Source organism: Notolepis coatsorum (assembly GCF_963971535.1).
Source record: "Notolepis coatsorum genome assembly, chromosome: 1".
Classification (NCBI taxonomy): domain Eukaryota; kingdom Metazoa; phylum Chordata; class Actinopteri; order Aulopiformes; family Paralepididae; genus Notolepis; species Notolepis coatsorum.
The window spans coordinates 151738830-151765130 of NC_140165.1; the positions used below are offsets into that span (position 1 = coordinate 151738830).

The window sequence follows — 26301 nt, forward strand, 5'->3', positions numbered from 1 at the left end:
TGATGTGTGGGTTGCTGGCCACACGTCAGGCTCTGCCAAGAGGCCTGGAGAGATTCACAGTATAATAAGTTACTAAACTGCAACCCTCACATCTGACCACATTAAACAAAGCACAATACCAAGCAGGACTCTTTTGCCTTGAGGTTGCTGTTTGACGGCATTACAGATTCTACCTTTAACTAAGAATTTCAATGATTTTAAATGAGGACCACGTAGACTCAACCACGTGCAGTAATCATTTAGTGGTTGAGACATGTCCGGACCATGGTCTCAACCACTAAAAAACAACGTGCGAATTCCACATAATTGTGTGATCGAGTCTTCATGGTCCTCATTTCAAATCATTGAAAATCTTAGCTAGTTGACATTGACATGTAGCATTATGCTACTGTAATGTGATGACTCGTACAATGAGTTGTATAAAGACTGTAGTTGTAATTGACTGGTTCTTTGTCGCATGCTTTTTATCATGACACTATTAAAGAAGGTTCTGCACATTTTGGTCCATGCAAGTTTCTTTTTTTCCCCATCTTGACACTTAAACATGACAATGTCACACTCTGGTACATTCAGAATAGATCAATTTATTCAATACAAACATATAAAAATTACAAAAACGACCAAGTGACAAGATATAAAAATCTCCAATTTGTACAAAATATCCAAAACCAATTTTTTACAAATGCATACTCACTCTATATCAAAATCTCCAGATGGATTATTTAAGTATAATACAAGTTGTGATTATTCCCATTTATGAAAGAAGATTAAAAAATAAAAAAGACAAATGAAAAGTACTAATATCTCTTGGTCACTGTAGAACAGTCCACCTGGGTATAGTACAAAACCTTTTTTGTTGCATTGTTAAAAACAAATAAACAACCAGTAGGCTAGTGAGCATAAAATGAATAACAGTGAAGACTTGTAATCAAACATGGAATTGAAACTTGAAAGTCATCTTATATTCAGTGTTGTCTTCGCATAAATAATGTGAATTGTAAACATTGTTGCATATCAAAACCCATTTTAATAAATACACAGAAATCGTCAATCACGCCAATAGTAACAAAAGGTATGAATAGTGAAAGTGACAAGGCAGTTCACCCAAAATAAAAATACAAATGAAAACATGTTTTACATTATTTTCTTTTGTGAACTGCCCCTTTAAATCAATTTTCATCCAACCCAATTTGATCTAATTGTTTTATTGTAGCTTGTGGACTTTACCTATGGTGGGTTTCACCTGGGCTCTACCTGGTCGATCAACTACTGTATTTTTTTACAAAGTTAAGGCAAAATCATATTTTTCCTTGTCTTTCACAAAGGATTTAGCTTTTCAGATGTCATTATTTTGTTATTTAAATGAACAGGCTATAACCAGTTCAGATGGGAGTAAAGTAGCATTTTCTCATGAACTGATGAACATTTACTGATGTAAAATATACAAAGATAGGGCCTTCATTAACATTACAGTACATATAAACATTTGTACATACTTCAAATATAGAATACTGGGATGTCGTTTAAAAGTCTGAAGAGGGGAGTGGTAATATGGTAAGAAATAACCTATATTCTATGAAATGAGAATTCATTTTTAGAAAACTGAAATAAGGTGAATCAAAGCATTGCAAGTGCAAGAATTGGGAGAGTTAAAACAATATCCATTAATAGGTTAAAATCTTTCCGTTCTTATTACAGTAGATGGTCATTTGGAGAACTTATCATGTAACATGTTCCAGTTATTTTTAATGGAGAGAGGCTCTTGGAAAGAATGTTCAAATATGTGTTAAATTTTTCTACCAAAGAATTAAGACATTTTGATCAACCAAAATTTCAAAACAATTATGATAAAAAAGTACCATACTGAAAAACTGAAAAGTGTATACGTTTTTACGCAGTGAGTGAAAATATGGTTAAAAAGTGAATACTGGCATTGTTGAGTACTGCTCGACTGGTGAACACAAATTCAAATGCAAACACAGACATTTGCACACTTTATCTTAGACCACAGAGCTGTGTATATATTATTATCTTAGGTTTTTTCCACCTAGTCTTATCTATGGGGATGCGACTTATCTGATAGACAATTACACAGATTCAACTTGAAATGCAGTTGCCAAGTACACTGTATATTATGGCTTCACACTACTTTGGTGCACACCATAGGCGACTGTGCATAAACAGATCTAAGTCATGGTTGAAGTTTTCTTTTCAAACAGAGGGGCCTCTGTGTTTGATTGTCAAGGCATACCAAAAGCCCCCAAAACACAATAAATTGTACTTGCTTCTTTGAAAAAAGAAAACATATCCCTTCAAAATCCAAAGCACATGGGGAAAATGTGGAGAAGATACTATCCAGCATTTTATGAGTGGTTCCAGAGTAGTCATACTCTACAACAGGTGATGGTGTTGAACATATGCATACTCTAATATGCATAAACTATTGTTTTAATACAAATAAAACTGATTGAGAGTTTTTGGATTTTGTGAAGAATAAAAAAAATACGAGGTGTCAAGAGTATCACAAAACTCCAGTGAGGTGAAACAGTGTATCCAGGACCACAGTGTTGTCTTCTTCGTGCATTTTAAATAACTATTTGGTTTCTATGAAATACCTGAAAAGAGAGAAAGGGCACCATTAGGAAACACTCTGGGTAGTACAAAATGATGCATGCTCACAGGAAGACACAGATACGGTTTAACAGTCATTCCTTGTGAGCTTGGAATTATGAAGTTCTGTTAAGAGTAGTTCTGTATCGTATTAGCTCTCGCTCTGCGTCACTCTCTGCACTGTCCTCGCACACGTACACACGCACTGAATAAAGACCACAATGTACCTTTAATCACAATATTTGTCTGACCACACCCCTATCAGCTTACCCATATAAGCAGGGGTGGGGCCACCCACTCGCCTCCTTCTCGCTTTCACCACAAGGAAGTGCATTGGTAGATCCCCACACTTGAAGTGATGTGATGGTAGGAGAAGAGTTGGAAAACAAGGATACGTTGACATCATATCTTTATTTTCTCTCTCACTATTTTCGAGAAAATACGGCGATATTGTCTTCGTACTGGAGTGTCTGGAAGATGATGATCATTCTAAAAATCCTCCACCGGTTTTCGTATATTGGGAGTTCGCGCCGCTACATGCTTTTCCAACTGCAGTCCTTGCTGTGTGCTGGTTGCGGTAAAGACACAGCTGGGCTGTAGGACGCGCCTCTGTTGTGAGAAGCGGTGGGTTCCGGGTTTGGTGAGTTATGTTTTTGCTGGCAGGCTCCACTTGTCTGTTAGTGCTATGGGGGCTAATTGACAATGTTTATGAAAACCGGCCCCAGGCTAGGGTCCTTTGTTCAGCCTCTTAGGCGACAGAAGACCTTGGTCTGAAGCCCATTATAGTTTTAACTAGTGGGCCACGACCATTAACACTGGTGATCCCTGTGTTTTCTGGACGAGCGGATATCTCTCTGTCACCGTGTTAAGGCCCCTTCTTTCATATCCAAATGAGAGTATTCCCTCACGAGGAGATATGGGCATAGATGTTCGATAGCGGAAGATCTGTGTTCAAAGTCAGCTACACAGGCCAGTTGGGTATTGTGCTGGCTCCGTCGGGTGTGGTAAAATCACCGTTGTAAAACTGTGTTAACATCTTGTTTCTCTTTTCTCTTAAAAAGTGAGGAGGGTTTCAGAACGGCGGCCTGTCTGGGTGAGTGTTATATCATTGTGTACACGTTCAGGTGATAGCTGCTTAGCTTACGTGCTAGTGGTGGCCTACTGTTAGCTGCGGCGCTAGCCTGCTGTGATCACTAGGTGGCCTACTAGGTTAGGCTGGGGAACGTTAGCTTGCTGCTATCGGCCTAGGTCCAGCGCGGGGTGGCTCCGGCACCTCGCGCGCCGCCGCGGTTCCCGACTCTCCTCTCCCTCACGGGGAGAGGCGGGGGGGATTCGAAGCTACTCTCTGGTCGCGCGCGCCGTTCGCTCGCCGTCTCGCGGGCGGGGGCGGTAGCGTCCGACGGTTAGGGCGGCCGTTAGCTTAATGCTACTCTTTTTAAACATGCTTTGATTATAACATGTTTTACACTCTTGACTACGACGTCATCTTTGACAGGGGATGTTCGTCGACCCTGCCCTGAGCCAGGACGGCAAGGATTGCGTCAACAAAGGGGACCGTAGCGACGGGTTGGAGCGGCGACGCTGGCCGGGTCGGCAACACAGGACAGCTGTGTTTACTACGGTGTCTTGAGACTGCACTTCGTTGATCTACGCTCCGGGTAGGCCAGGTCTGACCAGACCTTATACACGTCTTCTGGCTTTACCTTCTAAATGTTTTGTAAATAACGATGTTTTCCAAAAACGTGTGTTGCTGCAATACATTTAGGATACAACGCGAGTTATGTGTGAATTGTCTTGTCACTGGTAATTAGCTTCTCCGTGCAAATCGGGTTGTTGTTACAGATGTGAAAATGATCTGGTTGTTGTGTGAGAAACATCATGTGTGTTTATATGTACCGTGTACTCACAACTAAGGGGGTTAACTAACCTATGAAGCTATGCTTAGTGACAAATGAGTAAAGAATGGTTCTTTTCTCAGCCTGTAATGACAATAAACAGTGTGTTCACATATTAACAGGTTTTCCTGTTTTAACTGGCCGTATTAAGGGTGAAGTAGGAGGATTGTGTTTTTCCCCCCGGTTCCCTGGGGACTTCTTCATCCTCCTATCAGAGTGGACATGTTGTTGCACTACATTGTGTCAATGTGTGGTAGGGATACGATGTAACCCTTAGCTTGATTGCTGAGGTTGTGCTAAATCTGCTGGAGAACCTTTATTTTCCTAAAAGAAAAGATTGTTGGTCGCTTTTGTGTGTGCTTAGCAAGGCCTGTGGCCGATACTAATCGAGAATTATGTATTCTCTCATTATGAAAAACGGCGTTCCTCTGTAGAGTGTTTTTGCCATTTTTTGTAGGTGATGATGGGTTGTGTGTGTCATGTGACCTACAACTGGGTTGGACTGGCCACAGAAGCACATGTGTAAGTTTGGACCGGGGCTCTTAGAGAGCCCTCTCTATTCTGTGTTTTTTCCTTAGTAAAAATCAGATAGCAGGTTAGCTCATGCGCTGTGTGAAGCTGTCAAACGCTTCATAGAGCTGACTATGACTGTGTCATACTCTCTTTTTGTCATTACATCGTATCATGGGTGTGGGGTCGTAAAGGGGTGAACTGGTAACCTTTCCTCTCCCCCTTTTTTCTGTTGGTCAGGGGTACACCCCCTGTCCTTCAAGGTTCCTGTCACGTTGCGGTTCGGCACGTTACGGGGTGAGGGGGGGGAGTTTCCTGGTCCCACGGCCTGGAATATTGGGCGTGTGCACCGCAGAAATTCCCCCGCCATAGAGTACGTCACCGTGCGCGTCTCTGTTGGTAGGACTTCCATGTGCTGTTCAGGTCCATGTGATGGATCTGTTTTCGGGGGGTGGTCAGGGCTCCTCCTCACCAAGTGCCTATTCGGGCCTTCTGTGAGTTCGGACTCCTCCTTCCATGTGAGGGAGCCTCCTTCAGAGTACAGAGCCTCCTCCTCAGATTGTCAAGGTGAGTGGACCCTCTAGAAGGTGTCCTATTCTATTGTGTATGTATTCGATTCAATTCGATTATTGAGTGTGTATGGGTTCAGTGTAGGGGTGGACGGTATAAACGGTATACGGTATAAACGGTATGAATTTGCTCTACGGTATGGATTTTGACTATACCGTATAACCGGTAGTGCAGCTCTAAAATAGCAATGACGTCATGTAACCACAGCGCGACTATTTCACTCGCATTTGCCCCTAAAAATAGATAGAATTAGTCATAGATAATAGATATGTGCGAACTAGAAAAAGTTATTTAGGAGGCTTCGCGCAGTGGGCGTGCCAGCCCCTCCCGCACGCATGTAAACACGGGTCTACTAGTAGTCTAGTGGGACGGGACGTCTCCCTGAGCTAACGTTAGCTTAGCTACCGTTACAAAATGACCCAGTCAACTATTCACTTTTAGTTTAATACATGATGAGGCATTGTCTAACCGAACGGTATCTAGTCGGCCAGCTACCGATAGCTCCTGACATCAACAAACGCTCCATCAAGTCTAGTAGAGTAGACGTGTATGATAGCTCCGTTAGCCGTTAGCTCACGTTAACGCAAATTAGTTCACCGTTCAAAACGAAATGTCCCATTGAACTAAATAATTCACTGAGGCGTTGTATTAACGTTATATATCCGGCTAGCAGTAGCTACAGATAGCTCCTGATATCAATGTCTTATAACACTGATTCGATGCGTATTCGAGCTGAGGGCTTGCTAACGTTATAGTACCAATACAATAGGGTCCAGGTGCAGCGCCGGAGAATCCTGGCCGTAGCTCTGCTCGAGGCTACTAGAGTATAGGTCCAGGTGCAGCTCTGGAGAATCCTGGCCGTAGCTGGAGGCTACTAGAGTACACACAGACAGTGGAGCTTGTTGCGTGGTGGCGATGTCTCGCAGATAATACAAGTACAAGTCTAATTATATAATATATATATTTTATAAAAAATAAAAAAAAATTATATAAAATAAAAAAAATTTTTTATCAAAAACGATGATACCGTGATATATACCGTTACCGTCTATGCTTCAAATTATACCGTGATATAAATTTTAGACCATACCGTCCACCCCTAGTTCAGTGCCTCTTCCCCGGAGAGCCCTAAAACCAATTTTTTTACATGGCTCAAGGTGCAATATATTCTTTTCAATCTGTACAGCTCGCGTGGGAAGTCTCTCTGGGGATTCCCGTCTCCTTCCTATGGGAGGGTGGTGGGATGTAAAAATGTGAACAATTTTTACCCCCGGCTGTGTAGACTGGGATACATACTGTTGGTGCTTCCTTCTTTTCTATTAAAAAAGAGTTGGAGTTAGGAAGTGTCACACCCCTCTTGTCGTTCCCCTGGGCGCCTTGGGGATTCAATGACAGGTCTAAATAGCCTGTTCATTGATGTGGGTGTGTCCCGACGCACGTATAGTGCTAGCTCGCTGTAAACAGGCGACTGACTGGCACGCCTTGGTTGCTTGAGGTTAAAACAGCGTTTTATTTTTTTTTAAACTTTGGCCATTCCCCTGGCTCTTTTATGTGTTTATCACATTTATTCTGGTCAAGGATGACCGACAGAAACAGGCTGAAAGGGTTCAGATGGGGGGGAAGACACTCTGGGAAAGGCACGGCTGCAGTCCGGGATTCGAACTCGCTAAACCCCAGATCCGTGACGAGCACGGTTGTCCACGGCGCTGAAATAGCGCTCGCGGTACGTGGTGAGCTACTGGAGCTCCCTAAAACGGCGTTTTTATAAAGCAACTGGGATGGAGGTTTTTCCTTTTCCGACGACCACATCCCACAACCTGGGTTGGTTATCGACGGATTCTCTTTCATGTCTGGGGGATGATGACGGAATGGATCTGAACATATGTAGAGGGGTCTCACGCCCTGGGGGTGGGCCACCGGGCGCGGTTCCCCCGAACGTCTGGGTGGCGCCTTCTTTTCATGTTAAGATCAACACGCATATCTGCCCTTTCTCCTGGAGTAGGCATGTCGGCGTGGTTAGGGCACGGGACTGGTTCTGGTCACGCTGGTCTGGATCAGTTGAACCCGTTGTCCGCCGGGGATGCAGATCTGCTGTTCTGGTACCCTGAGGGACTTGGGCTTTTTTCAGGGGGAAAAATGCCAGGTCGGTCCGGGTGTCACAGGGTTAAGCGCTATGGAGACCCTGGTTGGGTAAATTTTTTACTCAGCACTGTCGTAATGGCTTACGGCCATGCCAACCTGTACACGCTCGATCTCGTCGGATCTCGGCCGCTACACAGGTTGGTCCTGGTTAGTACTTGGTTGGGAGACCGCCTGGGAATACCTAGTACGGTGTGCTTGGGGCTGGTTCTCCATTCTTTTTCGCTCTTCTCTCACGCATGGCGAAGAGGGGCCTGTTGGGGTGGTCTTTGACCTCCTCTGGTGACCCTGTGCTTCCCGTATCGCCAGGCCCGGTCCGAAGTAATGTTTCGTCGACCCGTAGGCCTGGGTTAACCCTTTTTGAAAACTGAAACACTTGTACTGCGGTATAGCCGGTGTATACTCGCAGGTGTGTTTTGGAGTTTTTTCTTGAGGGGTTATAGGAACAACCGCCGCATTGGGTAACACCAAGGTGGTTGATTCCCTGGTGTGTTGGAGCAGTGTCAACTCCCGGGTTCACCGGTTGAGGGTGCCCCTGCACGTTCATGATGTCTGCCAATCGTGTCAGCCTTCTCTGCCTCAACCCCTCTGGGTGGTTTTTTTTTAAATGGAGGCTTGGTCATGCAACAACGCCAGCATACGCCCCTTCCGCCGGGGCGGCTGTGTTCAGCTGTCCCCTCTGGCGCCTGTCTCGTCCGCAGTCTCCAGGCTAGGGTTAACAGCCTGTTGCCTGGTTTTTCCCCGGTGCGCTGCCTGCTTCCGTTGGTTAACCTTTGTTGTGTGCTTACGGCCATGCTGACTGCCTGTTCTGCAGGGTCAGTGTGCCAGGCGGTGTACTATTGGGGGGACAGGGCCTGCTCGGCTGAGGGGCCTTTGTCCGAATACGCTGGCGATGTGGGGGGCGGGGTCACTAAGTGCCCACCTGGTGGGGTCTTGATGCTGGCATCATGGACTTCTCCGGGCCCCCGTTCCAGGGGGTCCAGTCCCTTTGGTGGGTCTGGGTCTTCCTTCGCGCTCCGCTGCTACGGCCTTGCCACAGGGTTGGGTTTGCCCTTGACCCCGTGATTCTGGGGGCAGTAACGAGGTTGTTTCCTCCGTTCGTTCCCGGGTGGCATGCGGGTTGTGCGTGTGTGTAGTCGTGGGGTCAAGCCACGGTCTGCTCACCCTGTGCGTTGAGTTGCTTGAGTGCCTCCCGTGAAGCCCCCAATAGGGGGGGTGCCCTCCATTAGGGTGGGTCGGGGGGGCTCGGCCCTCCCTGTTCTGATGGTTGTGGGGGGCTTTCAGCGGGGTGTATTTGTCGGCCGATGGCTCTCGCTCGGCCTCCCTTGTGCAGAGAGTGGGAAGGAGGCGAGTGGGTGGCCCCACCCCTGCTTATATGGGTAAGCTGATAGGGGTGTGGTCAGACAAATATTGGGATTAAAGGTACATTGTGGTCTTTATTCAGTGCGTGTGCACGTGTGCGAGGACAGTGCAGAGAGTGACGCCGAGCGTCGCTATACTAACAGAACTTGGTTATAGTCATAACCTAACGTTTTGAGATATTGAGCTTTAAAGTTTTCACATTCCGTAGAAGAGCAAAATTAATATGAACATTTTAATTAATTACCATAATCTTACCCACTTAAATAAAACATTTCTAAAATCTAATTCCACCCACATGTAAAGACCTGTTTGTAGAGCTACATTATATGAATAACTAATTTCTTGACCAAATTGTCAGAAAGAACTATTAATTCCAAGGTCATGAAATTCACTGCACACGCGGATGAAAGGGAAGCAGGCAGGCAGGCAGTGAGGTGGAAAGAAGGTCTAAAGGTGAAAGGCAGGGTGGAAAATGAACACCTCCCGTCAGCCACTGTGACTGACTGCTAAGTTTGTTCTATTCTTAGGAGGAATGAAAAGAGCCCACATCCCAAAAGATGCAGATCAATTGATCCAAAGGAATGAGGAGGAAAGACTGTACACTTCTCTCTTAGATTTATATTAGACTATATTAATACCGTTCAGGCAATGGCTGTGTTAACACAGTCCAATAATAATAATAATACAAAATATTAATGGGGGAGAGAAGTATGTCTTTAATTTTTTTGCGTGTGTTTTTAAAGTGTGTCTATTCTATCAGACAATTAACACTTTGGTCGCCAGGCTTAAATTCATAATATACCATCCCACGCCAGCTCTATTTGTCTATGGAGAAGTTCCCCTTCTTTGCAGGGCTATAACTTTTTAAATTGTATTGCTAAATTGACATTACTATGGCCCATTCAACATCAAGTATCTATTGTTCAGGGTGTAGCAACGTTATACTTTTTCATTCATATATTCATACTAAAATACGGTCTAAAGTATAAGTATGTTTTTATCGTTTTCTGCAGCTTTCTCCAGAACGTGATTTATAGCCCTAAATGCATTATATTGATGATTGTATACAGTTTGATAGCAATCGGCATGAGATAAAAAATTTCAAATGGAGGTGCTTCTAGAAGTTACTACTTATCATCTGATGTTGACCGGATGGGGGGGGGGTCGTTTATAATTCCGTGACCAACGTTAGATGATTCATCTAGTGTGGGTGATATGATCATCAGAGCAGTTTATATCGAACACGTTAAAAAATAACGCTGAAACTAACCGTAGCTTCCTCGGGCCGTTGGGCGATGAGCGTGGAGCAGAAATATTCCTATTATGGGATGTAGAAATATGCAATCCATCTCCAGGTTGTATAATAGTATATACGTCCAAATCATGTTGTTTATCGAGTTATTGGTAACGGATTGCTATCCATTGTGTCTAGCCCGAGTCCTGGGACTATTAGCGAGTGATCGGACCGAATTGGAATGAGCACCAGCTTCCATTTCCGGTTTCCGGTTTGAGCGATCCGCCGATCGGCCACCAGATGGCGCTCTTGAACCGTTGGAGAGTTGAGAGGGGATCAACAGTAGATCTCAAGTCTCCGGGGGAGAAATATGATTTCGATCACAGATTTTTGAAATATTGATATCAAAGACGTGTTACGGCGTCATTGGCAGAATGAGCATGGCGGGGAATGACGTGGTAAGGCGCTTTTGGCGACCATAGTGTTAAGCAGGCCCATAAAATATTTGATTTTTTATTAGATAATTTTTTTAATTCAACCGACTCTACAGATGGCTGGTGGTTGGAAAGGTTCGTTTCCCACCCTGGTGAAAGGTGAGAGGGCAGGCAGAGTAACGGACCAGGGTATGCTGCTACAGCAGCGCTGAGCTGGAGTCAGAGTCTGTGTCTGAGTCAGGGGCGGGGCCAGGGGAGAGGCAGGGTTCACGGGAGCAGGTGGATTCCTGAGCCCGCCTGTACTCCTGGTACTCCAGGCGGAGAGCGCTGAAGCGTGCCTCACTTAAGGAGCGGCCGTACTGCCAGCGAGGTGGGTTGGAAACTGGCGGGCTGACTGAGGGAGACGGGCCTGGGGAGGGAGACGGGCCTGGGGAGGGGGCAGCCGGGAGAGGAGATGCATGGATGGACGGAGCTCACAATAACCACAGCACAAAGGGCACGAGATGAACACATGCAATACCAAGAGGCCATACACACAAAAAAAACTAAAACAACACAGTTCAACACGTGCGACATGAACACATTATGCATACAAAATGAGAAGTAAAAAAAACAAAACAAGTCTCACCTTTCCTTTGATGGTCCTGGAGGCCACCAGTGGAGTGAGCTCGGCCATATCTAAACTCCCCCCTGCCCTTCCCTACATCTGTTTGAGACCGATCAAGCTTCATGGCCTCCAGGACCTCCGAGTCCACACAGAGATCAGCAGAGTCCCACTCATAACTCTCATCTACAGATGTGTTCCTTCTAATAACAGACACACAAAACAAGTGTTCAGAGTATGGCAATGACAGTGGAAATAAACAATTACAACACTCAATGACATGTTGGCAATATGAAAAATAAAAAAGAAGAAGAAGAAATCTGCCCCTGAAGACAGTTGCTGTGTGTTTGTTGTTATCAGCCAAGTGTGGTGGTAGTGGTGTTTCACCTTTTTGCTCTCCTCTCACGAAACTCCAGCCCAGCTCTGTGTCTCTCACTCTCCTCCGTGGTCTCCGGGGAGCTGAGCAACGTGGGGGTGATGGACAGAGACTGCCGGAGGAGACCGACACTACCCCTGCCGCTGCTCTGGCTGGCGTAACTGGCCCTCCCTCCCTCTCTGCCATCCCGGATCTCTGTCTCCCCTCCTCTACCTAGCAGTCTCTCTGGCTCCCCTCCTCTACCTAGCAGTCTCTCTGTCTCCCCTCCTCTACCTAGCAGTCTCTCTGTCTCCCCTCCTCTACCTAGCAGTCTCTCTGGCTCCCCTCCTCTACCTAGCAGTCTCTCTGTCTCCCCTCCTCTACCTAGCAGTCTCTCTGGCTCCCCTCCTCTACCTAGCAGTCTCTCTGGCTCCCCTCCTCTACCTAGCAGTCTCTCTGTCTCCCCTCCTCTACCTAGCAGTCTCTCTGGCTCCCCTCCTCTACCTAGCAGTCTCTCTGGCTCCCATCCTCTACCTAGCAGTCTCTCTGTCTCTCTGTAACTCTCTACCTCCCTCTGTGGGAAGGGGGCTTGGTAGGGTGAGGGCCAGCTGTTACCCCTGGGCAGGTAGGACCTGGGAGGGCCCCTTCTAGGGTCCATGGGCCTTACCATGTCCACTCTGGAGCCTGGCCAGTGGTGGTGGTGGGGTACGGGAATGGAGGAGGGAATGGGGACATATTTATGCTGAGCAGACCTTAGAGTGTCTTGATATGTGACAGACCACCCGGGGGACTCAGGAAAAACAGTGGCCTGCCGTCGCGGATCTGAGGGTTCTTGCCTACTGCAGACTGAGGTCTGTCTGGGTGGGTAAATAGGAGGAGTAAGGTAGGAAGGGCTAGCTAAGGATCTTTGACTATGGTGCGGCCTCTCCAAGCTCCCCATGCTCGGATTCCTGTAGGAGATTGACTCCCTCCAGGAGGGGCCTGGCCTGGGGAGTGACGATGGCATGCGACCCAAACTAAAGGACTTTGGGAACTTATCCCAGTAACATTTCTCTAAGATGTATGTCCTTGGGCTCTCAAAGTGTTCCCATTTCTGTGAGCCTAAGCTAATGGATTTCTTAAGGAATGGACGAGGCTGTCCCATACCGGAGAGGGTTCTGCAGGGACCTATGCTTAAAGATTTCTTCACAATCGGCACGGGGACTTGATATATTCGTGATGCTATCTTGTTGGTTCTACTGCCCTGAGCATGTCTTTGGGAATGTTCTGAGAATGACTCAGAACTTTCTACAAAACTGTGTGAGTGTTTTGAGACTATATCTGCCATGCCTTTAGCTGCACTAAACAACGTGTGGACTGAACTGGAGCCAAGTCTGGACTGAGGTCTTTCTGTGCTCTTAGTGTTTTTACCAGAATTAAGTTGTGTTTTCTCATAATAAAGTTGCTTACTAGTTGGTTCTGGGCCAGGAGATTGGCGTTTTACTGTGTCTGGAAATCTTACTTTGAGAGTATAGTCTCTAGCTTCCACTGGTGGGGGGTGCCTGTACCCTAGCTCTTCTCTGGCATCTAAACTTGTCTCTGCTGGAACCACTGAGTGTGTATTCTCAAAGGAAACTGCCTTTCGGCTTGAGCTAGTTTCTAGGTTTCCCTGAACATGAACCTCCCAGTTCTGAGGAACTACATCTGGTCTGGCCACCAGAGATCCTTCTGGCTTCAGTTCGGAGCTTTGCCCAGCAATGTTTGAGAGTTCAGATTCATCCACAGGGTCATCCACACTCATCTCAATGAAACCTGGGAGACTCAGGTATTCCAGAATTGCACTTGTCTGTAGTGGGGACATTTTGGGCGATGGGGCTGCTGGCTTGGTTTTGAAGGACTCTGACATTCTAGGAACGGAAAATTGTGACTGGTCACTCTCACACTCTTCTACAAGAGTCAATGGAGAGATGGAACTGGGACTGTCAGAGAAAATACATTTATCACTCCTCCTGGAGTGTGCTCTCACCCCCTCTCTCTCCAGCTCAGTGGAAAACCCTGAACTCCGACGGTCACTCTTGCCCTGATCTTCTTTGGCCTTTGCCCCTGCTTCATTGTGTTCATAGGGTAAGGTAGAATAACTCGAGGGACTAGGTTCTCTCTTATTCCCATAATCTACTGCCTCTGTTCTCTGAGGCTGACCATATGGTGGCGCATGAGGGTAAGGTGGAACTGGACTCGCTGTCCTCTGTGTGTCTATGGTTCTGACACCCTCCACCGCTGGGCCCCAGTGCTGAGCACCATAAGCATACGAAGACCTTTGCTTTAAGGGCATTCCTCCTTCCTGGGTATTATCCCTCCACCCTTCCTGTGTCATGGATCTCCTGCCAAACATGTTCGGCTCTCTATCGGGGCTCATCGACCTGGCTCTGTCAGGGGTTCCTAGACAAAGAATAGGGGGGCTTTCCGAGGTAATATTAGGGGATCGCATGGAAAGAGAGGTGTTCTGAGTGACTGGAGAGTGTGAGGAGTCAATAGGGAGAGAGTCCTCCGTGGTGGCCCTAACACCGCGCGCTGGAGGATGTTGGGCGGGCCTGGGCGTGGTGGTCCTCTCCTGCGGGCTCTGTACTGGGACGAGGCTGGTGATGGAGGTGACAGGGCTAATGTCCCACTGTATTTGGGTGGTCGGGAGCCGGTCCATAGGACTGCTGGTGTTCCCAAAGTAACAAGCCCTTCTGTAGTCGGACACCCGACTTGTACGGTCGGAGGGCCTGTGTTTCTGCCTGATGGTAACATCCTGTGATTTCCATATAGGCTCCTCCTCCTCTGACCTGACCATATCCCTGTGGGAGCTTCCTGTCTTACCAGGCTGACGCTCCTCTCTTTCATGGGCTCTCGTCCTCTGGTTGGCTGTATAGCTCTCTAGCTCCTTCTCCATATCCTCCCTCTCCTTGGCCAATTTAAGACACTTGCCAAGACTATCCCCCTCCAGTTCACTGTCAAGTTGTGTCACCATAGTGCTGGTATTGGTTAGCTGGCTCTCTCTCTCCATAGGCTGGTAGCCAGAATGGTGCGGCCTGTCCCTCTCTCTGTCCAGCAGCCAGTTTCTCCTACCCAGATTGGGAAGAAGGTCTTCAGCTTGGTTGCGATACCGTCTTAGGGAATCACCGGTTCTCATCTCACTGTTGTCTGAGTAGAAGGTGGCTCTCTCCAGAAGGGCCTCTGAACCCTGCTCATCGTCGGAGTAAAAGCAGCCATGACGGGAGAGGTTTTTGGCCATGACCTTAACTTTGCCAGGCGAGGAGGGAGGTCTACTCATCTCTGGAACGTCCACAGTGAGGGGGGAGTCTTTCCTCTCATCCTTCTCAGAGCTCAAGGTGCTTGACTGGGGAGAGTCTCTGAATGATGTCTGTATGCTCGCTGCGCCACTCCCCCCTCCGTTACTTAGCAGAATGTCCTTTGAGCTTTTTTGATTTGAGTGACTGGTATCTTCTAGCAAGGGTTGGACAATGAAGCGTCCATCTGGGCCTCTGGAGATGGATTCCAGAGCAGAAGGTGAGGGCGCCTGAGACCCAAGATGGCTCTCAAAGAGCGTGTAATGGGGTGGGGGAGAGGAGTTGGACAGGAGTTGTCTCCGCTGGTCCTGGTACTCCCCCCGGGTGCCTTTATCAAAGGAGGAGCGGTCCGACTGGGAGGAGGAGGAGTTCGGGAAGAAGGGGAGGGGAGGGCACAGCTTGAGCTTCAGCACACTGTCGGGGCTGTGAGAAGGAGAACGAGCTCTGAGGATGGAAAGAATTGTAGAGGACGGATTAGATCAAAAAGCACATAATACAAAATGTACAAATAGCACTGTGCATTCTAGAAAGGACAAAGTGACAAAACATGTCAAATGATACAGTACAGAACCGCTCAAAATAAAAAGGTACCCGGAGGAATGGACATGGGGGTGGGGAGAAGATAGCAGATGTTATGAGGGATATGATAAAGATGGACACTTACTCTGAAGAGGGACTCTTCTGGAAGGCAGAGGGGAGATCTGAAAAGGGGAGGGAGGGGGGATGGGGGGTAAAAGGTCAAACAAGGACACAACTAAAATTATGGGATGATACAAATTTCACTGACTGAAACTCGGGAAGCAATGTGATGTTGAGTTGAAAGTAGTGGTCGACCAATAATATGGGTTTTCCAATGGCTAATGTTTAGAGAGCATGCCCATATAATCCTCAAGTGTTAACCCTTTGTAGTGTGGTAGTGAAAAGGTTAATCGGCTAAGTGGGACATTAAGGGATGCAGAATATTAAAAGAAATGGCAGATATATATCAGATGGAATTAAAATGGTGCATTTATATAGCAGCTTTTATCCAAAGCGCTTTACAATTTTGTTCCTCACATTCACCCAATCACTCACACATTCACACACCAACGGCGGAGGCGACCATGCAAGGTGCCAACCTGCTCATCGGGAGCAATTAGGGGTTAAGTGTCTTGCTCACGGACACTTCGACACACTGCCCGGGAGGAGCGGGAATCGTACCAGGAACCTTCTCATGACCAGACGACCGCTCTACCTCCTGAGCCACTGTCGCCTGGAACTAGTAATTGGGCCATCACTAGTTGAAAGCCTATCAACAGTGCTTTCAGTGTATCAATAATATTTCTCAGTTTACACTGTATATTCTTTTCATAATACTTATCACTGTGGTCAGTGAATACCACGACCACAACACCAGAGGGAGTTGCACAAATCATGTTCAACCCAGATTCGGCTCAAACAAGGGACTAAACACGTTTCGCAATTATGCCACAACAATGTGGAACGCCCTACCCACAGCCGTAAAAAATAATGTGATTCCCTACCCTCCTTCAAAACCGCTCTCAAAGAGCACTTGAGACTAAAATCACCTGAGACTTTACCACCATTACTTGTTGCTGAATGACAGTAATATTTACCTTCTCTTCTCTTCCTGCGCCGCCGTCGTCTCCTGTGACTCATGAAACAAGCCGTCACCAAGGAGAGGATGATGGCCACAAACAGAAAGCACACTCCGGCCAGCACACCAGCAAATAGCGGCTCTGGAACAAATTCCAGGAAGACTGGGCGCAGGGGGTACATCTCCATCCCTGCAATCAGATCAGCCACAATAATGATGTCAAATAAATCTAGGTCCTAAATGTGCTTCTTCTAGGCCTATAGTCCTACATGTTCTAGGCCTATAGCTTACCCATGGTGGACACATTGACAGACTCGCTGGGCTCACTAAGGAGCTTGTTGCTGCAAGACGTCAGCCTCAAATCATAACTGGAGTCCTGAGAGAGAGAGAGAGAGAGAGAGAGAGAGAGAGAGAGAGAGAGAGAGAGAGAGAGAGAGAGAGAGAGAGAGAGAGAGAGGTCAGCGTTTAATAAATGTACAGAAGGTGGCCTTGTGGTTAGAGAGAAGGTTTCATTACTGACAGGTCACAGGTTCCACCCCCCTTGAGTAGTGAGACCCTAAACCCCTGCCTACTCTTGGGGGGGATACAAAGCACTCTGACCCCCACAAATCACGTTCAACCCAGATTCGGCTCAAACAAAGGACTAAACACGTTTCGCAATTATGCCACAACAATGTGGAACGCCCTACCCACAGCCGTAAAATAATGTGATTCCCTACCCTCCTTCAAAACCGCTCTCAAAGAGCACCTACGGGTGGCTGCAATTAGAAACTGGTAAATGTCAAAATCCCGTCCCCCCAGCCCACCCAATCCCCTCTAATGTACAGTTTCTTCCACTTCTGACTTCTATTTTTTTTTTATCATGTTCTCTCTTTCTTACACAGTACCGTATATTTGTATGTCTTGTATGTAGGGGTGTAACGGTACACAAAAACCAAGGTACGGTACGTACCTCGGTTTGAAGTCAAGGTTCGGTACGGGTTTTCGGTACAGTGGGGGAAAGTTTGGCTTTCCATGTTCCACTCAGGGGTGATGTAGTGTGCAGTAACTACCGTAATTCCTCTAATAGTAACCGGTATTCAAATACAAGCCGGGTCTCTATTAATGGCCGGGTGCGCTCTTGAGCTAAGCAATTATAAGCCGACCTCCTTATACAAGCCGGGTTACTAATATACTGAGCTAGTTACTTGATTTCACTTTGAAAACGTTGAAATGACCAGTGACCACCTGTAATTGCACTGTTTACTATTTCATACAGTACTTGGTTTCAATAAATGAACCCAGTACATTTTACTGGGTTCAAACTGACACAAAATGTTGATTTATTCATTATGATCCGTTTGAAAATTAGAAATATAGGCCTCTCTCTTATACATGCATCCTCCTAATACAAGCCTGGTACCCGCTACAGTTGAAACAAATACAAGCCGGGGTTACTATTAGAGGAATTACGGTAATTGTACTTGTAGGGCTGTCAACGAATATTCTATATTGAAATGAATAATCGACTTAAAAATAATTATAATAATTATATTAGATTGTGAAAAAAACAACCCCCGGTGGGCGGTCGTTAGTGGTTAACATACCGTTGTATTCGTTCGGTACACTACACAGCCGTTCGGTACGGTATGGTACACACTGAAACGGTTCGGTTCGGTACGGATACGTGTACCTTTACACCCCTACTTGTATGTCATAAATGTCTTGATGAATTGAAAATGGAGGACCCTTATGTAAACAAGACAAAAGTCTTTTTCTGGTCTTCATCCTCTTAGCTGTTTGTATTGAGCTGTACTGTATTGTACCCATTCTGTTAACACTTTAAGGACCAGCCACGAGTTTATACGTGTTACGGTGCCATGTGTTGTGGACCAGAGCCACGAGTTAACTCGTGGCGAGTTGTTATTGTTTTATTCCATATTAATAACACTATTAACGTCCCCGATCGACTTGCAGGACCTACCCGCATATTTGATTTTCGAAACATGCAATACCGGCCAGATCCGCTTAGGGGCGCCATCGCTCCACTGCAGTATCATTGAGGGCGATTGAAAACAAATTTTTTTACTGTCTGTGGGCGTTTCATATGAGCCTCGATCCCAGCCGAACATACTCCATCTTTGATCACGTTATCGAACGCAGATTTCAGCCTGGAATAATGGGATTTATGATCAGCCAATGGACATATCGATCTACCAGATTCCGATGACTAATGACAAAATGCTGCCGGCGATCACATGGGCTGACGGTAGGATACTATTCCCCCAAATTACAGCTGGATTGGACATTGTTTTAAAACGCAACGTGATCAATCAGTGAAAATGGCTACTTGAACGCACACTGTATTGCTAATCAATAATAGTAATCGCCGTCCCCCGCCGCCCCCATTTCATCCATAGATGCTCTGTAATAGTCCAAATGCTACGCAGTTTGTTTTATTTCATTCGTATATATACAGCAGAAATGGCGTTTGATATAACGTGACTAGCCTTTAGCCTATTATCTAGCTCCCCAGAAAAAAGACGAGGCGAAAACTGCGATAAACCTTATATTCACGGCGCTATAAAATGACAACCAACCGATGGATTTTTATTTTCTTTAAGCCATTATGAAGGCACGGTTTATGCACTCAAGTGACAATGAGAATGGACAGATAGCAATACTATAAAGTATATATATAGCTATTAGATAGTACATCGGTTTGTTGACAACGCTCGGTCCTCTGGATTATAAATCGCCGCAGGACTTTGGTCGCCAAAGTGTTAATAACGTTTTCAATCAATCAATCAATCAATAGAAGTAGGGTGGTCAGGTGGCGTAGCGGAGATTGTGCTCGTCACCAATGCAAGAGGCTGCGGTCTCGACTCCCGGAGAGTCAGCATTGCCTTGGCTCGGGCTGATCGCTATACTAACTCATTTGGCTGAGTTAGGGGGAGGGGAGCCGTGGGTGGGTCCTGGGCGTTGTGGACAGCGACCCCTACAGTTCGGTCGGGGCGCCTGCTCAGAAAGGGTAGGATCTGGAGAGAGGTAGTGCGACCTTCCACACGTTACACTCTCCCGGTGAGAATCTGCGCGGCCAGGCTGCTTATTGCTTATTGCCAGCGGAGGAGTGCTGCCGAGTGCTTCCGCGTTTTCCCTGATTGGCTGCGACACGCCCCGCGGCAGGCGCGGCATTATGTAGCCGTAATCCGCGATGATTTTCATTCGAAGCTTAGCTCACCTGGCAGCGCTGCGGTCCGTTGGTGACAAGTTCGAATCCCATCAATTTTTTTTTTTATTAACGTGTATTCTTTCGCCGGTTAAGGTTAGGCATGGTTAAGGTTAAGGTTAGGCATTGTTTCGGAGTTGGTTAAGGTTAGAAGGGTTAAGTTTAGACGCTGTTAAGGAGCTGGTTAAGGTTAGAGTTTGTCTTAGAGAATGGCAATATTCTTTCTATGGTTAAGGTTAAGGTTAGGCATGGTTAATGTTAAGGTTAAGGTTAGGCATTGTTTCGGAGTTGGTTAAGGTTAGAAGGGTTAAGTTTAGGCGCTGTTAAGGAGCTGGTTAAGGTTAGAGTTTGTCTTAGAGAATGGCAATAGACAGCCTATTTCCGCACTGCCGCTCTCTCGCGCTGCCGCGGTCACATGGGCGTCGGTGACGAATGCGGAAGCATTCTTGCACTCTTCCGCTGGCAATAAGCTACACGCGGCCAGGCTGGCTGCCGGCTGGCTGCACATGCGTCGGAGGAAAGCATGTGACAGTCTCCGGCCTCTCGGACCAACAGTAAGGGAAAGTGCGCAACAACCAGGAAGGGGGTTGGGAATTGGCATAACGACTAACAGTGGGATGGGAGAAAAATCGGAAAAAGTCAATAGAAGTATTCTAAATCCAAATCCAAGCAATAATTCTCACAAAACTGAAACAGTATTGAAAGATATCACTTGTTTTTCATATGTGTATATAATGTAAATATCTATAGATGAGACAGACATCTCCTCTGTGTGTGTGTGTGTGTGTTCAACTCAGGCTACGGTTACACTAGGGCCAGTTTCGTTTTCAGTTTCAGTTTCGTTTTTCAGAACGCTACGTAATGGCAGGCAAGTTAGACATCGTTTTGCCTCCTGAGCACAGTGATGTATATACATGTAGTACAATGCCAAAGCAGTAGGTGGCGATGTAGTTCAAACATGAAGGCCGTTTTCAACCAATCAGAAAGGTTGAACGTGCCACCACACTTCCTGCTAAAAAACAACAATCCACCATCTTTAAATACCTCGCGTGAGCCATTTAGCCAACGTAGCATTTATTTTTCAGCAAAGAAAGTGCAATAAAAGTGCAATAAACAAAACGGATACATTCACTGTGTGTTCTGCCTCTCATTTGTTGATGAAACAAAACCAACATCAACACAATTTACCACCAAGAGCGGATAGTTTAGTCTCACAAAAAGATCTCTGATGTTGTTAGCTACATGCTAATGTGAATGGCATTCTCCATGTATATAGTTAGCATCGAGGCTATTAACGTAGTAACGTTAATGCTAGTAGAAATGGATGAAAACTTTATTTAACAGATTGCAGAATGGGTACAATACAATACGGCTCAATACAAACAATTGTTAAGGGAATGCAGACTGTTGTAGTTTGGAGTACTGGGCTCCTTATAACAATAACTTGACAACACGTTGGTAGCCGCTGCTACTTGGGACAGCTCTGCTGTAAACACTGGAAATAACCGTGCAGGTCTCTACTGCGCATGGGCATTGGGCAGAACGGCTCCGTATCCGGCTTGCGCAAATTACATTGTCGGCGAGTTTCGGCGAGTTTCCAAAACGAAAACACCTTTTGAGCGTTGCCGCTAGAAAAACGTGTTTTCCTGCCAAAACTGCGTTTCTTTTTAACTTGGACATGCAAATGTAATCATTCGAAAATAGAACGTCGCTGTTTTACACCAGTGTAACCATGGCCTCATGCTGTAAGAGAGGACAGACAGGGAGACTGTGGGAGACACAGACAGGGGCCTGTGAGAAAGATAAGACGCTGGGGAGCGCCAAGGTCAATCCAAGAGATGGAGAGAGTGGTCATTTTAAGCCGTAGGCAACATCTGTATTGGGTCAGAGGTAACAGTGGCTGGCGTTGCGTCGCTTATTAACGAGAGAGAGGGTGTGGCTACGGAGCTGACCGCCGTTGCTAGGGAAAATACGCTATAGCTGTGAGTTTCTTCCAGTTTGAGTCAGACAAGCGTTGACAAGCGTTGACAGCGAGACAGAGACAGCAGAGGGAGAGCTCCAGCCTCCTTCGAGGCTGGAGGGCGGGGGGGGGGGGAGCAGCCACAAGGAGAGCTAGCTTCGGCTAATAGAACAGATAGCTACCGGCTACCGGCTAACAGATCAGGCTTCTGCTAGTGAGCTAGGCCGCAAAAACGAGACAGACAGGTATAAGTTATTAATCTAGTTTCTTCACCTTTTAAAGACTTTCAATTTGTTTAATTTTGTACAAGACCTTTTGTTTATGAAAATAAACATCCTACCAAGAAAAGAGATCATGTTTTCGAGTTGATAATTTTGCCCGGATGCATCAAACGGAGTGATATAGTGTGTGACAGCCAGTAAGATTGCCATCAACCAACAAATAACAAACACAACGCAGACTTCACAGAACGGCAGATGACCGGTTGATAAGGCTGGAAACACTGATATCAGTCAGTATGCAGGTTGGGAATGTTGTTTGCTGCTAATTATCTTTTCATTTCATTGCCACATCACCCTTCATTTAGCCTTAGATATTATTTATTTGGATCTGTTACCAAGGCAACAACTACCCTTCCTGGGGTCCACAGATACACAACTATAGATAGTAGTAGGGCTGTCCCCGACTAAGGATTTGGATAGTCGACTATGATTGGCCGAAATTAGCCGATAGTCGACTATTAGTCGACTATTATTGTAAAGTATAATTACAATTATTATTATTATTTTTTTATCATTCGATCTGGGCTGTGGGGGGTGCTTAATGTCTGAAGGAGTCGACGGAAGGCTTCTTGTCCTCTGCAAAAGCATGCAATTGGTCCACTGATGGATACATCTTGATATTTGTCTAGTCTAGTGTGTTCATTAGACGGGTGAAATCCTCTTTCAGTGCCTCTGTGCCTGTTTTCTTAGGCAGTTAGCCTCTGGTATGCGTGCCATTAGCGTTAGCCACACTTCTAGGCCTCTTTTCTTTTGGAAAGAATGATTAAAAAAAATGAACATAAAATATTCGACCAAGTCGGTTGGCAGTCGACTACGGCTCCTTTCGATCGATTAGTCGACTATTCGAGTAATAGGGGTCAGCCCTAGATACTAGTATTGCTCCTCACCCTCATCAGTCCTCGCACTAGTAGTTCACTCTGGTTGGCACTGACATCACCGCTGAGGACCACCCACTGGCCCTGGTCTCTGCGCGCCTGCAGGACGTAGCCTGTCAGCGGAGTGGATGGGGACTCAGGGGGCAACCATTGTAGGAGAACTCCTTGACCCGTCCGGTTGGCTGACAGGAGTATGGGGGGGTCCAGGTATGGGAGAGTGGTCACAATGGTGGGGGGTTCTGTTGGCAGGGCTGTTCAGAACACACAGTACATACACTGTCAGTGCATACAGTGAAGCAAAGAGTGTTGGCAAGTCTAATCGTCAGTACGTCAGATGAAGAAGAACCATATAACGTTAATATTTTTAGTGGCTCTAGAACGGTCGTCTGGGAAGGTTCCCAGTTTGATTCCGGTCTAAGTGTCCTTGAGCAAGGCACCTTAACCCCTAACTGCTCCCGATGTGCAGGTCGGCACCTTGCATGGTGAATGCGTGGTGAATGGGTGGATGTGAGGCATAAGTTGTAAAGAACTTTGGATAAAAGCGCTTCATAAATGCAGTCCATTAAGATGGCGAGTGATTTGGAATGACTTTATAACTATAATGGGCTGTCCAAAAGAAATTCATAAATTAGTTATATGGTTCTTCAGTGCAAGGGTTAAAATATTAGACAGTATTTTCTACTGACCTTGAGTTCTAACAGAAATGATTTCACTGAAGGATCCAGAGCCGAGTTTGTTCTGGGGTAGAACACTGAACTGGTAGTTAGTGTCCGGCAGCAGGCTGGTCACCAGCAGGTGGTTCTTGGATGTCGGCACAGGCAGCGACGCCCACTCATGTTTCCCTCTGGATGACTGCTTGACCCTGGGAAGAGAAGTAGGAAGAACGAGAGATATAACCACCATCATGCAGAACCAAAAATCATCGGGGTTGTGCACAATTGTGAATACTTATGTGTGTATGAAAATATTACTCTGCTAGTGTCTTGTAGGGCTGCCCCCTAAGTCAAAGTCAGTCGGGTTGGTCTTAGTCGACCAGAACTTCACATGCTGAATGAGTTATTTCCTGACAAATTATGAGCACATCTCTGGTAAGCACTTGATTGAAAGAGGTCTTTCTGCATTATTTCCTGAGGAAAACTCAAGGAAATCAACTAATCGATTAGTAAAGAAAATCCTATTAATATTAATCACTTTAGGCTTGTAAAGTAAGTTGTAAAGGCTTGTCTTGTAAGCCCATGTGGGCTATACATCTCTTCATATAAGACAGTAAAATAAATTATATATATATATGTATATTACTGACCAGATAGTGAATTTCTGGGTGTATCCACCATCAAAGCCAGGCACCCAGGACACATTGGCTTGGTTCAGCTCAGTGGTGACAGACACAGAGGACACAGCATGAGGACTGGTGCCTGTAGGAAAGATAAGAATAAAGATAAGTCTATGTCTGTGGACAATATACCATACATGCAAATCCCCTGTCAGGTCTGCTATGAACTACTTAAGCAATAATACATGGGATGGACTGCAATATAGTGAGATTTTGGTGCTGCTACCGAAATCATGGTATAGCACTGTATTATTGCTAGTAAACATCAGTTTTGTTAACAATTATATTCATAACAAACATTTATTAGCTGCGCCCAGCATCTCTACATTATATAGGTCACTCTTTTACCCACCCTCTTTCGCCCTATGAGGCTGAAGTTGGGCATGGAGGTCAAGTGTGTATGTGTGTGTTCATGACAATTATCTAAAAAAGGGTGTGGCAATGGGAGTGGCCTATCTCAAAAAGGTTGTTGCACTTGTTTATTTACTATTTTCCTGGTGGAGGACAGATAAATGTAACAGTGACAAAAGGTGTTGCTAGGTTATGAGTTCACTTATATGGCTGTGATTGGTGTGATGCATCAACAGAATGTAAACTAAGTGGAGTGGGAATGAGGAATTGCATTATTAAACGAGCGCATTACTATGATATTTTAGCAGCCAATCACAATGGTACAATATGTGACCTGTGGTACAATACTGTATGTGACCATGCAGAAACGAGGCAGGCCCACTCACCTAGCACCATGACGACCGTGCCTGCGGCGACGGTGGCCACTCGGTTGGTGGCTAGACACTCCCAGCCTCCCTGATGATCTTTACTGAGCGGCATCAGCAGGAGGGAGCCGTTCCCCAACACAGTATAGGTGGAGCGTGGAGTAGACCCGATCTGGGAGTCAAGACAGCAAGAATGAGTGACAGTAGATGGAGAGATATCACATGCATGCATTCTCCAGTGTCTGGAGTTCCTCTAACTACATACTGTCTGAGTGGATCCACTGTCTCCCCATCTACCTTGCTCCAAGTTATGTTTGGGACGGGGTCTCCGTTAGCTTCACATGGGATGACCAGCTCCCGGCCCACCTCCTGTAGATACCTGTCCTGGGGAGCCACTCGGAATGACGGGGGATCCTAGAAGAGGGAGACGGTTTCATCTATCCATGTTGCGCACGTAACCACTTTGAAGAGTGACACGGTGAGCTGCTTACCTGCAGAATGACCTGGGTCGGTTCCGACTGACCCATGGTACCGTAACTGTTGTAGGCAGTGCAGGTGTATACGCCCACAGCGTTGTCATTGGCTGTAGTTATGAACACGGCACCCTCGGAGTTCACCATCCAGCCTGGAAACTGGGACAGGTTTTTAAAGACAAATACAAAATGAGATCTCATTCCTAGAGGATTTGATCAGCTATGGTAATCATGGTTACATAGGCGATGATTTCGCCATGCTTCATAGCTTACATTGTCAAGGTTCAAATTGTCCCCGTCTTTGGTCCAGTTGACGTAAAGCATAGGGGGCACAGCCTGGACAGGGCAGACAATGACCCCCCCCATACCTGCAGGTAAGTATGTTTCTCTGGGCATTCTGGACACCCGTGCAGGGTCTGAGACAGAGACAAAGGAAGTGGCCATTAGTCACATTAAACAGCTGAGAGGTGAATCGTGCTGTTCTCCATGGCAGACAGATGACCTTACGTTTCACTTTCAGGTGGGCAGAGGCAGAGGGTGGGGTCAATATCCCATTGGTTGGAATACAGGTGTAATTCCCAGCATCCTCTGGGATGAGATTAGGGATGAGCAGTGTGCCGTCCACCAGAATCTTCACACGGGTCTTTAGGTACCTATGGTCAAAAGGAACCAGATATAATATACTGTGTGGTGATACTATCCTACTGTGTGACTTCAGATGTCTTTTTTTCTTTTTTTTTCCATTCAGTCAAATTCTAAATTCTAATTCATTGCAGAGACGTGACCTTGATCAGCAATCTCCTTTGTCTGGGATCATAATCCCTCATGACGCTG

General features: G+C 46.2%; 2 protein-coding genes across 2 annotated transcripts in view; both read right to left on the minus strand.

The window, feature by feature from the left end:
- Window positions 1–648: 648 nt before the first annotated feature.
- LOC311246155 (uncharacterized protein) lies at window positions 649–11962 on the minus strand. Its single transcript, XM_084336266.1, has 4 exons — window positions 11746–11962; window positions 11383–11561; window positions 10940–11181; window positions 649–2615 (listed from the first exon to the last, which is right to left on the minus strand). The coding sequence occupies exons 2-3, from the start codon at window positions 11483–11485 to the stop codon at window positions 10952–10954; spliced, it is 333 nt and encodes a 110-aa protein (XP_084192392.1). The 5' UTR covers window positions 11486–11561; window positions 11746–11962; the 3' UTR covers window positions 649–2615; window positions 10940–10951.
- The window catches only part of igsf9b (immunoglobulin superfamily, member 9b), a gene marked incomplete at both ends in the record, with an annotated part of 47483 nt that continues 32923 nt past the window's right edge, over window positions 11742–26301 (minus strand). The window contains 13 exons of the mRNA XM_084307873.1: window positions 11742–11817; window positions 14053–15468; window positions 15689–15725; window positions 16641–16811; window positions 16913–16997; window positions 22958–23196; window positions 23632–23807; window positions 24249–24360; window positions 25016–25166; window positions 25292–25408; window positions 25486–25626; window positions 25741–25883; window positions 25975–26120. Of these exons, the coding sequence (XP_084163999.1) occupies window positions 11742–11817; window positions 14053–15468; window positions 15689–15725; window positions 16641–16811; window positions 16913–16997; window positions 22958–23196; window positions 23632–23807; window positions 24249–24360; window positions 25016–25166; window positions 25292–25408; window positions 25486–25626; window positions 25741–25883; window positions 25975–26120 (3010 nt within the window). The remainder of the gene's footprint in view (window positions 11818–14052; window positions 15469–15688; window positions 15726–16640; window positions 16812–16912; window positions 16998–22957; window positions 23197–23631; window positions 23808–24248; window positions 24361–25015; window positions 25167–25291; window positions 25409–25485; window positions 25627–25740; window positions 25884–25974; window positions 26121–26301) is intronic.

Excerpts from the sequence above, each read along its gene's own strand:
- LOC311246155 (XM_084336266.1), bottom strand. The coding sequence starts at position 11,485 with ATGAAGCTTGATCGGTCTCAAACAGATGTAGGGAAGGGCAGGGGGGAG. Across the intron at positions 11,182-11,382 it reads CCAGGACCATCAAAGGAAAG|GCCCGTCTCCCTCCCCAGGC; the intron begins GTGAGACTTGTT and ends CCCCCTCCCCAG.